General features: G+C 32.5%; 1 protein-coding gene across 1 annotated transcript; it reads left to right on the forward strand.

Moving 5' to 3' along the window:
• Nucleotides 1-10650: 10650 nt before the first annotated feature.
• Nucleotides 10651-18509, forward strand: LOC130804004 (glycine dehydrogenase (decarboxylating), mitochondrial). Its single transcript, XM_057668286.1, has 15 exons — nucleotides 10651-12022; nucleotides 13219-13464; nucleotides 13541-13618; nucleotides 13721-13821; nucleotides 13901-14096; nucleotides 14188-14313; nucleotides 15261-15446; nucleotides 15715-15828; nucleotides 16380-16532; nucleotides 16655-16843; nucleotides 17247-17324; nucleotides 17410-17535; nucleotides 17641-17739; nucleotides 18035-18152; nucleotides 18236-18509. The coding sequence occupies exons 1-15, from the start codon at nucleotides 10811-10813 to the stop codon at nucleotides 18325-18327; spliced, it is 3114 nt and encodes a 1037-aa protein (XP_057524269.1). The 5' UTR covers nucleotides 10651-10810; the 3' UTR covers nucleotides 18328-18509.
• The last annotated feature ends 654 nt before the right edge of the window (nucleotides 18510-19163 follow it).

Here is a 19163-nt window from a genome sequence, read left to right on the forward strand (position 1 = left end):
AGCTATCACATCGATAGTGAACCACTTTAAATCTCTTGTATTATTTTCTTATTGTTTGCATTGAATTTCTTATTGTTTAATTATTATTCATCGAACTTGCTTCCGCTGTCGCTCGACATATATATATATATATATATATATATATATATATATATATATATATATATATATATATAGTCGCGTTCAGGTGCAAACCACGGGTATATGCGAACTGTGAAAACCAAAAAATGTGTTACCTTTTTACAGAAAAGGTGTTACTTTTGCACAAAAACTGTGTTACTTTTATTTTTAAAAAAATCTGGTACTTTTTACCCAAAAAGTGTAACTGTTAGGAAAAAAAATATAAATGCAAAGTAACACGTTTTTTTGGAAAAGTAACACCTTTTTATATTAAAAGTAACATTTTTTTATAGTTTTCACGGTTCTTATATAAGGATGATTTTCACTTGAACTTCTCCATATATATGGATGGTTCTTATAAATTTATAGTATAAGAAGTTGGAACATGCAAGACACAAATGTGGCAAAGGACAACTTTCTCTTTCATAAATGAATATTCACACCTGCATGATTAATGTGCTGGTGTAATGTGTTGCACCTAATTAGGAGCAGACAATGGAGTTCCAAGCAGTCTTTGCAACAACATCGACAACGTCTATATTTTAAAATATAAAATGGAGTAGTATAATTCAAGTAGTGTAAGAAATTAATTTTGTTTCAATCATTTTTGGGCAAAATTAAACTAGTTATAAATTTATAAGATTGTAAATTTATTTTAGAGTTTCATGATTCATGATGTTTATGTTTTAAGACTTTAAGGGCCATATAAATATGTAATTAAGACAACTCTCCATAGAAAGAATGCTTAAAAAGTTTATAAAGTTTGGACAAAAATAGAGGAGGAGATGAGCTAACCAAGGGTATACCATTGGGATAAGTTTTACCAATAATTTTTCCATTAGATGGTCTTAACCTTATGTTATAATGGGTAACACATTTAGCAAAATAAAAGAAAAAAATGCTTTTTTAATTCTTCCTCATCACACCAATCCTCCTTTCTTTTCAATTGTCTTCTTCGTTTGTCTTCTTTCATATATCGTCTATATATGTGTATTTTTATTTGCTTGATTATACAAGAATGAATTTCCTTTTATAATATCAAAGTTTTATTTTTTGGATGTGGATGGAATAGCTATGATTTGGTACTAACGACATAATGATGATAATGATAATAAAGAGTATGGTGATGAAGATGACGAAATGTCTTCAATTGATGTATTTACTTTTGCCTCCATCTCCATGTATCACTAAGTCCTCTTAGTTTACCTTTTAGTGTCCTTAACCTCTTGCTTTTATCGTTTCCTTTCTTTTAGTTCTTTGTTTTCTTTTGTAGTGGTTCTACTTTTTTATAGGCCTTTAAGTTTTCTTTCACGTGTAATTACGTCTCTTTATCTTCCTCGAGCCGGGGGACTCCTTTGGCCGCGCTCTCCTTTATGGATATGAGTTGCCACCGTGTTTCCCTCCCCAAACCTTGTCCTTAGTTTCTATGAGTAGGATATATTGGATAGGATGATGATGATGACGATGACTTTTGTCTCCATCTCCATGTATCACTACAACTTCCAACTTGTTTTTCATGACATTTGCAACTATGTCATTTAAATTGGATACATTTTAATTATCTAAATGCAGCAGTTATACAAGTATTGGATTATGCAATTTAAGCTTTGAGATTGGCATTTTAAGATTTGGAATTGGCTATTTAAAGCTTAGAGTTGATATTATAAGGTTTGGAGTATGATATTAAACTTAAGTATTGGAGTAGGCAATTTAAGCTATGGAATTGATATTTTGAGGATTATTGACAATCTAAGGCTTGGTTTTGGCATATTAAGTTTGAGAGTAGACACTGTAATTCTTAAATTAGGCATTTTAAGACTTAAAAAGGCATTTAAAACTTTGTTGTAGTAATTTTAACTTAATTCTTTGGAAAATAAAGGTTGAGACTAGGAATTATCATTTTAAGCCTTGAAATTAACATTTTATTCCTTAGAATAAACGTTGAAAACTTTAAAATAGGATGTTAAATTCCAATCTTTATAAAAAAAGGAAGGTTAAGGCTTTAAATGAGGGATGGGTGGGCTTGGGCGAATAGCGGATCGGGTAACGTCCTAAAAGTCTACCCGCAAGCTTAAATATTCAAAATCTCATAATAATGTTCCTTGCATTAGTTGAGTGATGTCTCTAGCCGAATGACTATGTTAATTGGCCATAGCCCATTTTGAATCTCATATCTATTATTTATACAAATTGTTATATGATGTGATTTTACTATAAGACGTGCCTAACATATGAGTTTAATAGTCTAATTAATACATATAATCATATGAGGTATTTGTTTTGAGATTATTTTACCAAAAATATACTTCCTCCGTTCTTTTTTGATCTTCCACTTTGGGTTTTTCACACATATTAAGGAAGATAGAATCTTTGGGTTATAGTGGGAATTGTTTTAATTAAATAGTAGTGTGAAATAATGATTGTATTGGAAGTATGAGGTTGTAGTGGGTATTATTTTAATTAAATAGTAGTGTGAAGTAATGATTGTATTGGAAGTATGAGGTTGTAGTGGGTATTATTTTAATTAAATAGTAGTGTGAAGTAATGATTGTATTGGGAGTATGAGAGAGAAAATAATTATAAATAAAAGAAAAAGGGTACATTAAAAGAAAAGGGGGATTTTAAGGGGTAAAAGTGGGATAAAAACTTTCTAAAAATAGAAAGTATTCTAAAGTGGAAGAACTTTTGAAACTACCCGTTATAGTAATGTGGAAGATTAAAAAAAACGGAGGGAGTATCTCTTACAAGAGTATATTTATATTATTTAAGATGAATCACCACATGTATCAATTTTAACTCCAAAATACATAGAACTCAAACTAAGGTTTACAAATTACTACAACTGCTTAACCATACAAGACGTGCATAAACCATTTGAAATCATCATCAAAAACCCTTGTGAATAATCTTTTTTTTTTTTGATAATAAACATTGATCTAACAAAATTTAATTTAAGGACAATGGTAATATAGAAAAGAGTGTGACACTTAGAAAACTCATTATCTACGCCCTAAAATAATATTTACTATTTTTTTCCTTCCTTAAAGTTATTCCCATAAGAAATGATTACAGGGATTAAGAAAAATAGAATAATTTACTTGATGGATATATTATTTTATTGAATAATAAGTTTAATAGAGAAAAAGTGAGAATCATAAACATAATAAAAATATTAAAATAAAATTAGTGAAAAAATATGGGAACCATAATTATTAAAAAGTTTAAATAAAGTTAGAGGATAATATGTAGGGAGCATAAGCAATATAAAAATGTTAGAATGTAGTTAGTGGAAAGCACATAGAAACCTAAACATTAATAAAATATTAAAAGGAGGATGAACAATGCTAAATAAGTCCAAAATTTATGATATAAATGGAAAGATTTTTTAGGGAAATAACAAATGAAGCGACTTAAAATGTCAAATGTCAAATAGTCTTGCTCACTTTGCAACTTTGTTTTCCACATATTTCTCTTTCAATCTCATTCACAAGTTCATTTTCTTTTTATTTCATACACTTATTTCCTTACTTTGCTTATTATTTTTCTTATTCTTTAATTACAATTTAATATTTACACTAATATGTATGATCAATAAACCAATTCAACAAAAAAACTTAAACTAATAATTAAGGCTTTAATTTACCTTATGTCTCTTACTTTAAATATTATACATAACCTTACCACTTTTACTCTATATAATAATCTTTTTTTATTTTTAAATATTTTACAACTTTAATCTACTGTACTCTAACTTCTTATTTCCAGCATCCCATCAAACAATGTCCATATTGATTGGAGACAATATATGAGGAGGAAAATAGTGATGACACAAATGTGAAATAGAATCTGCCAACACATAATTCCATTAACAATCCTTAAAAAAAATAGTCTAAGTAAATAACAGTGATTTATAATATTGACAAATTACTCTTAGAATGAGCTTTTAGAATTTTAATTCATCTTTTTTCTTTTGTTTAATTTATTAATATTTATTTTTTCTTTTTATTATGATTTACAAATTATAGTAATTAATTGGAAATTTCTGTTAAAAAAAGCATTTCACAAAATATCCAACACTAACTGTACTTTATACACCTCATCTAAAAATTCATCCACATATATTATGAAAATTAGCAAAAAGAAAAATTATTAATAGTAGTTGTAAAAAGCTAAGGTGCTCCTCTCTTTACCACTCAAACAACAATATGATCCACTTATATTCAATCTTTCTTTTCTAGAAGTACAAATGAGCAATGACAAATTAAGTTTCACTATTGCACCTGAAGGTTTTCATTCGGGTAATCAGGTCGGTTTCGGATGGTTGTCATTCGATTCGGTTATATTTCGGATGCGTGTTGCGACGGGTCATACTCGGGTCGGGTCGGCTAATCACGGTTCGGTTGAAGATCAGTTATTCGAGCTATCGGGTTACCATCAGTTCGGTGTCGGTTGAAGTACGTGTCGAGTTTCAATCGGTCTCGGGTTGTCATCGGTTAATAATTGGTTCGGTTTTACCGGATACAGATCGGATTCGGGTATTTTTCAAGTAGAATTCGGCTACAAATTGCGAATTACTAATTACTATTGATCGAGTCAATATCAGATTAAGTTGTTAGTCATTTTTTAATTGATGATAAGGTTCCTTTACTTAAAGCAAAACAGTGAAAATGCAAATCAATTAGCGATCATTATTATATTGTTACTTTTACTTGTTCGACCGGAAATTAAAATTATAAAGTTCTATCAATTTTCATATAGTTGGATTAAAATTAGTTAAATAAATATTGACAATTGATTATTAACTCTAAATATATGAAACCATGTATTTATAAAATTTATTTTATTAAAATATTTATGACTTTATTAGAATAACTAATAAGATGATTGAATATAAGTCAATCATACTTCTATGTAAAAATTGGTTCAGGTTTACAGCAATTCGATCTAAACTTCGTTCGGGTTAAGTCAATTTTAGCCGGATTGAGTTGGGTTTTGAGCATGATTCGGGTCGGTTATTATTAAGTTCGGGTAATTTCGGTTAACAGTTATGTGTCTGTTAGAATAATCGGTTACAACTCGAGTTCAGTTTTTTCATTTTCGGTTGTCAACCGGTTCGGGCATAACTTCGAGTCGGGTAATTTCGGTTCGATAAACCTAAAAAATGAACACATTTTCGGATCGATTTACTTTCAGTTTCGGATCGAATTTTCGGGTCGAGTCACTTTTGAAAAGCTCTAATTGCACCCCATTTTGACTAATTTCCCTTTTCAATTTTTTGGTTTGTTTTCTTTCTTTTACCAATTTTTTACCCAAAAAAAATAATACATTTTTATGACACGTCGGATCTCAAGTACTGGTACTGTCCTTATCGCATTAGTAGGTGAATCCCATGATTTTTTTAATAACGCCGAAGAATCCCAAGCGGGGAAATAGAAAAATTAATTATTTTTGCTGTAAATGATGAGAATTGAACTATTTTATAAGAATGAGAATGGAAGCTTTTAGCCACGAAGTGGTTTTGCAAGATGTCATTCTATCGTGAGATTAGTAGTCCAATTAGTTTAAATATAATTTTTTACTATATATTTGATTAATTTAAAGTTATATTTAATATCTTTATGGTCAAATGGATTTCTTTTAAAATATATAATTAATCATTTAGAGTTTATAATTTGAAGGTTATAATTGACTATTTTAAGATTATAATTTATCACTTTAAGATTATAATTAAATCTTTTATTTTTATTAATTGATCCAATTAAGATTACTTTAAGTTGAAACTGTTCACATTTATGTCAAAATTAATACTATTAAGATCAAAATTGTTTTTTTTTGAGTTTGGATCAGCCTATTGGTATCCGCCTGAGGCGGTCTCTTGTGAGTTTTCCATTATTTACTCCTTGTTCTCTTAGTTAGATTTATGGACAGTTTCATTCAAGGAGTATGACCGCTTAAGGTGTAACCTCCTGCCCCATTAGACAATCGGTGACTATTCATGGAGGTTGTAGACTGATCTCACAAACCAAAACAAGTCTTTATAGCGCATCTGGACACACCTGAGAAAACTTACTAGGAAGTCATCAATCTTAAGATTGTTTCTCACCAGAATATTTAGCCAATGAGCTCCCTCAAAAAAATGTACCTTGTTGATATGGATGGTCTATCAATCCTTTTTAAAACTCAACCAGGGGTATCACATAGGGCATATCAGGAAGCAGGAGCCTCTTACATCAACAAACTCCTTATAATTCATTGATTAAGTGTAGTTCAGTTGGTAACGTGTCTTGTGATAGTGTTGGTTAGAGGTTTGAAATTTACAGATGTTAAGTTTTTTCAAAAATTGTTGAAGAAAGGTCTTAATTTTCTAAAAATCAAATAGTAAATAGGACTCCTATATTAACAAACTTCTTACTCCTTCTGTTTTTTTTGTTCTTTTCGTTACTTTTTGCACAGTTTTAAAAATAAATTTGAGCTTTAATATCTCTAATTATGCATTATAAAAAATATAAATAATATATAATAAAAAAGTATACATTAAGACAAATCTAATGAGATCTCAAATAAATATATTTATTATCATTTATATATGCCTTAAAACTTTTAATCAAATTTCTACTCTAAAATAAAATATTGTAAATAGAGAGTATAATTTTTGGGTTAAGCGCAGTTCATTAATTTCCCCTTTTCAATTTTATGTTTTTTCTTTCTTTTACCAATTATTTACCCAAATTTGGACAAAATTTTATCAAATACAAGATTTTTACGACACGTTGGACGTCAACTACAGTACCGTCCTTATCGCATTAGTAGAACTCCCATGATTTTTTAACAAGGCCAAAGAATTCCTTTCAAGCAAGGAAATACAAAAATTAATTATTTTACATAGACGATCAGAATTAAATTATTTTTACAAGAATGAGAATAAAAGCTTTTAGTCATGAGGTTAACTCATTTTCTTTTTGCAAAAGTTGTTGATGAAATACTCTATGTTTTTAAAATATAAAAAAGTAAATAGGATTCGTATAATATTTATCCACCTCTAATTAGATAGGTCTCAGATTAGATAGGGTCGTCTGGACTAGAGTTGAGACAGAAGAGTTTTTACCTCGGGACTTAACATAATAAAAAGCAAATTTATGTTACGTGAAAATAATAAGTTTTAGTATGATAATATATACATTATTGATATTAATTTTTGTGTATGTATTTGTTAATAAAATTATTGGTTGATCTAAGTCATCAATCTAGCATTGATATAAATATAAGGCGTTTAATGACATTTATAGTATTAATCATATAAAAATTTGATACTTTCTAAAGTTTAAAGCTCGTATATTTGTGTATAATAAAAAGAATAATCTACAATTGTCAAACTTTTACAAGTTCAATCTTGTATTTATATTAAATAAAAATTATTAATTTTGATCTAAAAGTAATTAATTGTGACATTAAAATGATCAACTTCAACTTATAAGTTTATAACTTTAAATGATTTAATTTTTTAAAGTCTTTAATTTCGACATTAAAGTGATCAATTTAAACCTTAAAGTAATTATTTATATATAAAATGATCAATTAAACAATTAGTTATAACTTATAAAAGAAATTAATTCGACGTTGAAGGTATCAATTATGATCGCATATTAGAAAAAACTATAATTAAGCCGCTTGAGCTGTTAGTCTCATAGAAAAATCAATTATTTTCTTAGGTGATAAGAATTGGATCAGTCTTATAAGAATGAGAATAAAAGCTTTTAACCATAAAGTTAAATCATTATCTCTTCTTGTTGTCTTAGTTAGATACATGAGCGATTCTACGCTTATTTAAGGTGTTCGACCGCCTAAGATCTTCAAGAAGCAGAGACCTCATATATTAACAAACTCCTTATAATTCACCAATTAAGTGTAGTTCGTTTGATAATGCATTCTTTTGTAATATTGTTGGTTAAGGGTTTGAAACTTAGCAGTGTTAAATATCTGCAAAATGAAAAGTCTTACTTTTCTTAACATCAAAAAGCACACCTAGAATCTTTGCTCCACCCCTTGTTAGATAAGCCCCTAGTTAGATAGGGTCGTCTGGGGCTGAAGTTGAGATAGAATAGTTTTACTTCGGGCCTCAATATAATAGAAAATGAATTTATGTTACACGGAAAGAACATGTTTTAGTCTATTAATATTAGACCTGGGAAAACGGTCGGTCGGTCGGGTTTTGGGTCGGATCAATTTCGGTCGGGTCATTTTCGGGTCGGGTCAGTTTCGGATCAGGTCAGTTTCAGGTCGGATCACTCTGGGTTTCGGGTAGGTTCGGATTGACCCAACGGGTTACCATAAAACATTAGAATATCCAATCGACTAATTCAACATAAAAAAAAATCATTAAAATGTCTAAAAAAATCATTAGAGAAATTACATGTACGATTTTCAAAAAATAGTTGGTATGTCAGGTTCATTTAAGTGCAAGAAAAATAGGGGAATTAATACTTATTTTGAAAGACTTGTAAGATACGCGCTTTATAAAAGTTATTTTGTTTATTATAATTGTAACGTTAGATAAAAATGACGTTAAAATTATCTTCACAATTTTCATGTTGGAAAGATATACAACTAACTAAGTACTTATTTCGTCTTATAAGATACGCGTTTTATAATTTAGGGTAGCGACATTCGTTTTTTGAAAAGCTCATTCAAACATGCGAAACGTTCGTATAAATTATATTGATTTGCTTACTGAAATGTAGAAGAATTAAAAACTCATTTGACTGATTTAACAAGATACATGTATTCAATTAAGATGATAGAAAAATAATTACGATGGCTAAAAAGATGTTCAATACGTGTTAATTGAGATCTATTGATGAGTTTTAGGGTTCAAGTGATATACTCAATATGTTGAGATACTTTGAAAACTAAAATTTTATTTGAAATGAATTCTAACATTGAAATTACTCTAAAAATTGATATTAAATCGGTCAAAACGGGTCGGTTTCCGGTCGGGTAATTATCGGGTCGGTCATGTTTCGGATTAAGTCGCTTTCGGGTCGGTCGGGTCCCGGGTTCATTTTCGGGTCGGATCAAATTTTCCCAGGTCTAATTAATATATACGTTATTGATAAATTTTGTGTATGTGTTTGTTAATAATTTTTATGGGCCGAATACACTGAATATCATATAAATCATGATATTTGTTAATAAAATTATTTGTTGATCTGAGTCACCCAACTGGCTTGTTATAAATATTAAGCGTTTAATAATATTTATAATATAAATCATATGAAATTTGATACTTTCTAAAATTAAAAAGCTCGTATGTTTGTGTATAACAAAAGGAATAATCAACAATTGTGAAACTTCTACGTGTTCTTAAGATTCTACTCCCTCCGATCTTTTAATTTAGTCCAATTTCCTTATTTGGCAAAACCTTTGAATTAGTCCCAATTCTATTTTTGGCAATCCTTTTTTACTTAAATACCCTTAGTTCACACACGTAATTACGAATTTACCCCCGTAAACCCTTAAATACCCTTACTTAAAAATACCCAACTACCACCTTTTACATGGACCCCACACAATCCTTAATATGCGTGCCCAAGAAAATAGGACTAAATTAAAGGATCGGAGGGAGTATTATTTTAAGACTATATTTTTATTTGTTACCTAGAATCCTAAATTATCAGACACCATATAATTAGAAAAACTCATTAATATTAAAATAATAGAAAGTAAAACAAAAATGTATATTCATATTTTTTAAATGGTTAACATTTCATAGTGGGTCACAGCGCCATCTAAGATTACCTTTTACACACTTAAGATTTTTATCAATTTTATTATGATTTCTAAATTTGATTTTCTTTTCATGTGGGTCTTTTTAGGCTTACAACCTTGCAATAATTATCAATTAAATATAAAACTAAATTTTTTGGCGGCTCATCTTGTACGAGACCATGTCATTGTAAGATTGCCTCGACCATTTTACGGTGAGACGATTTCAAAATAAGAAACCCATTAGCTAAAAGTTTTTATTATTAGGCTAGTGAACCCAACTATGAGATATGTCTCACGACTCACGGTAAGACCGTCTCATACAAGAATTTGTGATAATCACTTTAAATTGTAAATTACAATAATATGCTAAAATAAATATAGGTCAGCCCAATAAAGATGATATCATTAAAAAATAAGTTAGTCTCTTGAGAGACCGTCTCTTGGAGAGACGTATTTCAAGCCCTAGCCATTAAAGATTAATGTCTACTTGCCGTATTCCTAATGCCTATTTACATTATCCTTAATGTTTACTTACTGCATCCTTAATGCTTACTTACTGCATCCTTAATACTTATTTTAATATCTTAAATGTCTACTTATATTATTCTTAATGTCCACTTATAATATTTTAAAAATATATAATAGACCGACCTAATTAGAAATAATCTACGAAAGAGAGGTCTCTTACGTGAATTTGTGTTAAAAAATTTGTATTCTTTTGAAAGTTTTACATATAAATAAACGTAAAGCACCCAAGATACTACTGCCACAATCCCGTAAGACGTAAGTAGCCTTTATAGTTGTATATTCTATTTTATGTCGATGGAATCCATAAATTTCTAATTTTTCATAACAAACAACTGCCCATTTCTCCTTTTGGCCTAAAGATTTCATCTTTTTTTGCAGAAAGATCAAATCTTTAGAAATGGAGCGTGCAAGAAAGGTTGCTCACAAAGCAATATTGAGGAAATTGCACCATCACTACCGCCCAAACACCAACAACAATGGCGGCAATATTATTTCTTCTAGGTATGTCTCATCCATGGCATCATCTTCTTCTAGATTTTCATGGATAAATGAATCAGGGATTGTGGGTTTTGAGAGACTACCCCAAACTCGATCCATTTCTATTGAGGCATTAAAACCAAGTGATACTTTTCCTAGAAGACATAACTCTTTAACTAATGAAGAACAAGTAAAAATGGCACAGTTTTGTGGGTTTGATAATCTCGATTCATTAATCGATGCAACTGTACCTAAATCTATACGGATCAAATCTATGAAGTTTTCAAAATTTGATGAGGGTTTAACTGAATCTCAAATGATGGATCATATGAAGGATTTGGCTTCCAAAAATAAGGTTTTTAAGTCATTTATTGGGATGGGATACTATGATACTTATGTACCCCCTGTGATTTTAAGGAACATAATGGAAAACCCAGCTTGGTATACTCAGTATACTCCATATCAGGCTGAAATTTCTCAGGGTCGTTTAGAATCTTTGTTGAATTATCAAACTATGGTTACTGATCTTACTGGTTTACCCATGTCAAATGCTTCTTTACTTGATGAGGGAACTGCTGCTGCTGAGGCAATGGCTATGTGTAACAATATCTTGAAAGGGAAGAGGAAAACTTTCATTATAGCTAATAATTGTCACCCACAAACCATTGATGTGTGTAAGACTAGGGCTGAGGGATTCAATCTTAAGGTCGTGACATGTGATCTTAAGGATATCGATTACTCGTGTGGTGACATTTGTGGTGTGTTAGTTCAGTATCCTGGTACTGAGGGTGAAGTTTTGGACTATGGGGAGTTTATAAAGAAGGCACATGCTAGTGGGGTTAAGGTGGTTATGGCTACTGATCTTTTGGCATTGACAATGTTGAAGCCACCAGGTGAATTAGGGGCAGATATTGTGGTGGGGTCAGCTCAAAGATTCGGGGTTCCAATGGGTTATGGAGGTCCTCATGCTGCTTTCCTGGCCACATCTCAGGAGTATAAGAGGTTGATGCCAGGAAGAGTTATTGGTGTTAGTGTTGATTCTTCTGGCAAGGCGGCGCTTCGTATGGCTATGCAGACTAGGGAGCAGCATATTAGGAGGGATAAGGCTACTAGCAACATCTGCACTGCTCAGGTATAGAGCTTGTCTTACATGTTTGTGACAGATTATGTTGTCTATTCATGAATTTTGAAGAATTTGATTCATTTGTGCTCTATGCGTCATTGATTTTACTAGCACTATCTATGTGCTTGTGTTATATCATGTCTTGTTCCGCGATTCAGCTGTGTTTATTCGGTGTGTCCTATCATCCTTGCTGAGATTTAGCCTTTTGCTTCCTCTTTATGGATGAGGTTGAAGTTCGTTTCGAGATGGTTTGATTGCACTATGTTTCTACGTTTGTTTTGATCGGGTGTTTTTATTTAAGTGATCTTGACGTTTTTATGACATATTTTGTTGCATATATATGTAAAATAAGAAGCACTCTTAGGGTATAAAGATTCAATCTTTATCCCTACAACACCCAAGAACAATGGTAGGGGTGTTCAATGTAAAGAAACAAGTATCTTGCACGAACTAGGATGAAAAACATAAGAAATACAACAATAAACAAGACAAAAGATTTATGAGGTTCACCCAACGTGGGATACATCCTCGGTGATGGTTAGCTTGATTTTATTAGAGAGAATAACAATGGAAGTCTTCAAGAACTCTTACAGTGGAGATATTACACTTAGAGAAGAAAAGAAGAGAAAGAAGAGGATTTTTTGTTTGGCTTACGGTTAGAATGATTCATATTATGTGTGTAAAGACTTCTATTTATACTAGAAGTGCATTGTTAATGATAGGGAAAAAGCCCATAACAACTCAGCCCCGCAATAGAATACCTGGGAACAAAACAGAGGGTTGTGTTGCTTCTCGCTGGACCTACTCGAGCGAAATAGGGCCTGGTCGAGCAACCCAAACATAAAGCCATTGATCTCTAGGATCCTGCTGCTTTGTGCTATATCTTAGAGCCTTCTTATGCCTATTCAAGCACATACAACGTACACCATACACTCACACGCACATTCATAGTACGATAATCTTTGGTTTCGAATTGAATGGTTCATTAAACATGTGAACTTATTTTTGTGAATTTACTGATGATGATTGCTACCAAGGGTCAATCAGAAACAACCTCTTTGCTATCACTAACAAGGGTAAGGTTGCATACATCCGACCCCTCAAACAACACCTTGTGGGAGCCACTCAATGGCATTGACGTAATGGAATGTTGTTGTAGATTTTGTTTTACTATGGTTAAATGAGTTGTGTGTCCTGTTTTGAAGGCTTTGCTGGCCAACATGGCTGCTATGTATTGTGTCTATCATGGACCTGAAGGTCTTAAAACCATTGCCCAAAGAGTGCATGGTCTTGCTGGCACATTTGCTGCTGGACTGAAGAAGCTGGAGATAGTGGAAGTGCAACAGCTACCATTTTTTGACACTGTGAAAATCAAATGTGCTGATGCTAAAGCTATTGCTGATAAGGCTTACAAACATGAGATGAATTTGCGTGTAGTGGATCCGAACACTGTGAGTTAGTTTGCTTTTAAAAATTGGCGATGTTTGTTTGTTGGGTTGCTTGTATAACAATATACTTGATTTTTAGATCACTGTTTCATTTGACGAAACAACTACTTTGGAAGATGTAGATAAGCTTTTCAAGGTTTTTGCTGGTGGCAAGGCCGTAAGTTTCTCAAATCCTACCATTTTAAATGACAATCATGATTGCACACAATACATACATGTTTGCTGATAGTTTTTCCACACAAATTTTGTTAACTTTCAGGTACCATTTACTGCAACATCCATTGCTTCCGAAGTTGAGAACGCTATCCCTAGTTCACTTGTGAGGGAGAGCTCATATTTGACACACCAAGTTTTCAACTCGTATGATGTTCTTCAGTAAATTCATCAAGAAAAAGTTACTTGTTTATTGTTAAATTCTAAATGCAAATTTCTCTATTAGATACCACACGGAGCATGAGCTGCTGAGATACCTTTATAAATTACAGTCGAGGGATCTTTCCCTCTGCCACAGTATGATTCCACTGGGATCTTGTACAATGAAGTTGAATGCCACAACTGAAATGATGCCAGTTACATGGCCTGAATTCGCAAGCATTCATCCTTTTGCCCCAGAAGAACAGGCACGGGGTTACCAGGTATAAGAAACAAATTGCATTTAATTTCTTCATAATTTTGTCACGCCGACATAGTCTTATGAATCTAACATATACATTCTTGTGGTGTTAGGAAATTTTCCATAATTTAGGTGACTTGTTGTGTACCATTACTGGATTTGACTCTTTCTCTCTACAACCAAATGCGGGTGCTTCTGGGGAGTATGCAGGATTGATGGTTATTCGAGCATACCATAAGGTATGCCTATTTGAATCTATACAATTTGAAATTTCACTAGTATTACAGACAGGGTAATATCTTGGATGCTGGATGCCGATACCATAAAAAATTAAAATTCGATCCGTTGCATGTTCTTAGAAGGTGCTCTTAAAAGGTGCACATTTATACTTGATTGTTAGGCCTTGCAGGACTACCAAATACCAATTATCTCACCTTTAAAATAAGTTAGGGCTTGATGATAATTACAACATTCCATCACCCCAATGTCATTAATTGCTCCCAAGTCCCATGTGGAGTGGGATTTGGGAGGGTCAGATGTATGTAACCTTACCATGTAAATGATAAAACTAACAAAGAAGTTGTTTTTGATTGACTTTTGGTAGCAAACTATATATTTATGATGATTACTAATTGAACTAAATAATTAAATAAATATTTATGAACATATCTTAGGTACTATGTATTTTCTTTAAATAACAGGAAAGAAAAAGGTTTAGTTCTTTGTTTTCCAAAAATCCAGGATCTTAATCTTGACTTTTCCTTTTTCCTTATTATCACCCGTAGCTCACTTAAACTATACTCGTACTTTTCAGAAATCCAATACAGAATTTGAGCTTCTAGACTTCTGAAGTCTGCCTTTTTTGGTTATTGAATCAGAATAATAAAATTGTCAATATGTGTAGGCTTTCCATTGTTTAAGATCTTAAAGGCATCAGTTTTTCTTTCTTTTTTTTGTTATCATTAAAACAATTAATTTTGATTTGCATCATAGAATTCGCTTTGAGTCGGATTTCAAAGGCATCAATATGTTCCCTTTTGACTTAAGCATATAAATTTGATTTATTAGCATATCATGAAAGATAATAATAGTTTCGATCGCTGGTAGCAACCTTACGTTTTGTCAATCATACACACTTTCGTTTTTGCAAGCCTTGAGATTAATATGAAATATGTTCTAAATGCAGTCTCGAGGGGATCATCATCGCAATGTGTGCATTATTCCCGTCTCAGCTCATGGAACAAATCCTGCTAGTGCAGCTATGTGTGGTATGAAGATTGTCTCTGTTGGAACAGATGCTAAGGGAAATATTAACATTGAAGAAGTGAGACAGGCTGCTGAAGCACACAAGGATAACTTGGCTTCACTTATGGTATGATATAATTTGATTTAAAATAACTACCAAATCATGAGAATCATGATATGACGGACCTAGTGGTTGGAAGCTTTTCCTTATACCCTTGTGACAAGGGTTCGACTCTCACCACCTACGGAAAGTATAAATGCCCTCTTTCCACTTGCAGTAGGGGATTCTCCAGCCTTACCCTGCCGATCATTAAAAAATAAAAAAAGAAAACTACCAACCCATTGAAATATTCTAGAATAAGTTATGTGCCAATGCTTGATCATTTTTCTTACAGGTTACATATCCTTCAACTCATGGTGTCTATGAAGAAGGAATTGATGAGATTTGCAAGATAATTCATGACAATGGCGGTCAAGTATACATGGATGGTGCCAACATGAATGCACAGGTTCGTTGATTTGATTTTTCCTTGAGACTAGTTGCTAAGTTGATGATCATTGAGGATTGCATATTTTTATTCCATATATTCCGCTTTTTATTGCATTTATAAATATGGTATCACATCAGCCTTCTTGTTTATGTATTTTTCTTCCCTCGGTATTGTTAAAAGATTTGAATTAGTTTAAGTTGGATGAAGGTATGATCATTGGTAAATTGGATAAGTCCTAAGCTCTACTTCAAGCTCTATGTCAACAAACTACATTGTTAAATTGTACATTATGGACTGAATGTTCCAATGAAAATAGTTTCTCGAGCCGAGGGTCTACCTGATCGCCATGTCATTATCTCATTTAATAAGGGTATGGTTTGCCTTCTTCCAACCCTCCAAAATGCTACTATGAATGAGATATATTGGTGTGATGATGATTCTCTATTGAAAATAATGGTGGTTTCACGTTTGCTTTCTTGGATTTGATTGTGTAGGAGTACATAATTCCTGCTGCCCTTCTGATATAAAATGCAATTACTAATATTACACATATTTACCATGTTCTCTAGGTCGGTCTTACAAGTCCAGGATTCATTGGAGCAGATGTTTGTCATCTTAACCTGCACAAAACATTCTGCATTCCTCATGGTGGAGGTGGTCCTGGTATGGGTCCTATTGGTGTGAAGAAACATTTAGCACCATTTTTGCCATCGCACCCCGTGGTATGCACTTTCGTCTTTCCATTGCATAGTATTAAAATTTGTTCTTATAATGTATAGTTAAAGAAAATAAGCTTATAACCGGACTTGAAGCACAACTTTTGATCTCATTTACTCTGTTAAAGGTGTCAACTGGAGGAATTCCTGCCCCGGAGAAATTACAGCCCTTAGGTACCATTTCTGCAGCACCTTGGGGATCTGCTTTAATTCTACCAATTTCATACACATACATTGCTATGATGGGCTCTAATGGCCTTACTGAGGCATCAAAACAAGCTATCTTGAATGCAAACTACATGGCTAAGCGTTTGGAGGTATGTCGCTTTGGAGCCTTTTGTTCACCTTTGAGTTCTCACGGAAGGATAATCTCCACTTCATTGCACTCAAATCATACAGTGAATCATCAAATTTTACATGAACAGAATGATGTCTTAATGTTTTCATCATCAATGCTGCAATGCTGTAGAATACTCATGTACTGTCTTGCTAATGTTCAGTTCTAAATCTCAATTCGTATTGTAAAATTCATTGATTAGAGTGAATCTAGAATATTATTATAGGGTTGGGCGAACACTCATCTTTACATGTGTGCTGAACCAATTTGGTTGTTCTTTTTAAATCAAATGATCGGGGCCATAGCCTAGGCATGCTCTCCCTAGGTTAGACTATGGTGATCTTGAGTTTTTCTTAAGCCTCTATATACATTGGTCTTTGCAGAACCACTATCCAGTTCTTTTCCGTGGTGTCAATGGAACCTGCGCTCACGAATTTATTGTTGATTTGAGAGGTTTCAAGGTAATTATAATGATGAAACTCCTTCAATGTTTCCGCTATGATTTATTTTCATGTCCGTAAAGCTAACAGTTACTTCCTATTGCAGAACACTGCTGGCATTGAGGCTGAGGATGTTGCCAAGCGTCTTATGGACTATGGATTCCATGGTCCAACAATGTCATGGCCAGTTCCTGGCACACTCATGATCGAACCAACTGAAAGTGAAAGCAAGGTATTTCTTCTTAACTGATTATATTTCATCCTGGTTGTTGCTCTTTCTTTGGAGTTTGAAGTTCACTTACTTGAGAATTGATCTTTGATGTTATCTCTTTAACAGGCAGAGTTAGACAGGTTTTGTGATGCACTAATTTCCATTAGAGAAGAAATTTCCGAGATTGAGAATGGGAAAGCCGATATCAACAACAATGTCCTTAAGGTAAAAATTTAGATACTAACTTTGTACACTTTGTACATGTGTCTCGATTGTGCTTAGTTCAAATGTTTTTCATGATTTTCGGAAAATAAAATTGTTCCTTTCACTCCGAATTCATTGTCATGTTGGTCTTAAATAGATTTTCTTTCGTCATTATTCAATTTAGATAGGCTATATCGAAAGCATCGATTGCAAGATATTGCTAATATGGGCAGTTTTGATTAACACAATCGATTTAAAAGCTATATTTGGTTCATCTTGTCTATGTAAGAGAGTGAAATGGCAGTTGTTTGTGTAGGGAGCACCCCATCCACCTTCACTGCTCATGGCGAACTCATGGAGCAAGCCTTACACCCGGGAATATGCTGCATACCCTGCTTCCTGGCTGCGTGCTGCCAAGTTTTGGCCAACTACAGGTTTGTTTTTTCAGACTTAATATCCTACTTTATGTGCTGTTTTCGAATGCATTTGACTCCAACTTTTTCATGGTTGGTTTCAGGACGTGTCGACAATGTGTATGGTGACCGAAACTTGATCTGCACCCTTCTCCCGGCAAATCACTATGAGGAAGAGAAGGCAGCCACTGCTTAAAACACTCTTCAACCATTTGGCTTAGTTGCCAAGAAATTTGTTTCTTAAAGTCTTCTTGTATATAAAATGCATTTGTGTCATTGGAATTATAATCTCCTATGTTCATCACTTAAGGGATACATGCTCTTCCTCTTCCTCTCTTCCTCAAAGAAATAGAAATGTCATTTATATATTCTTCTTTATACTTCAGCAAGTAGTTTTGTTTATTTTCTCTTTTGCCTTCCTCTCAGGGTTATAAATTCAAAACTTATATAAGGATATGTTTCAATAATATTTTAGGAAGAAAATGTAAGAAATATAGGGAATCGAACGGGATAAAATGAAAGACTAATATGTTTTCCTTTTAAATTCTGTCAATGTTGAAAGAATTTGTTTCATATAAAGTGTAAATAAATTCTCTCTATCAGATTCCTCCCTTTATTTTTCACCCTTTTCCTTTAGTTGTCCATCATCATCATAATATTGAGTGTATTCTTACCATAGAAATTTTAATTAGGATCTAAAAAGGGATGAAAATAGACTAATCATAAACCATTTATGAGGATGTTGCTAAAGAATCCTTATATTTCCCTTCTCCTTCCTTCAGCTGTCCAAATGAAAAAAATATCTACATTTTTTTTTCCCTTTCTTTACATTGACTTTCCTCCATCCAAAAATTAGCATAAATGTTTCTCTAAAGGAAATTGGAGAAGAGGGGAGACCAGTAGATGAAAATGGATGATTTATTTTCAATGCCATGAATTTTACACTTAAGAATCGATCGTAATGTATCTTTTTTTTTTTTCTGAGGATCTTTTTCGAATCGAGAGACTCTTTGTTCGCATCCTTTTTTATGA

The sequence above is a fragment of the Amaranthus tricolor genome, chromosome 17, assembly GCF_026212465.1.
Source record: "Amaranthus tricolor cultivar Red isolate AtriRed21 chromosome 17, ASM2621246v1, whole genome shotgun sequence".
Taxonomy (NCBI): Eukaryota; Viridiplantae; Streptophyta; class Magnoliopsida; order Caryophyllales; family Amaranthaceae; genus Amaranthus; species Amaranthus tricolor.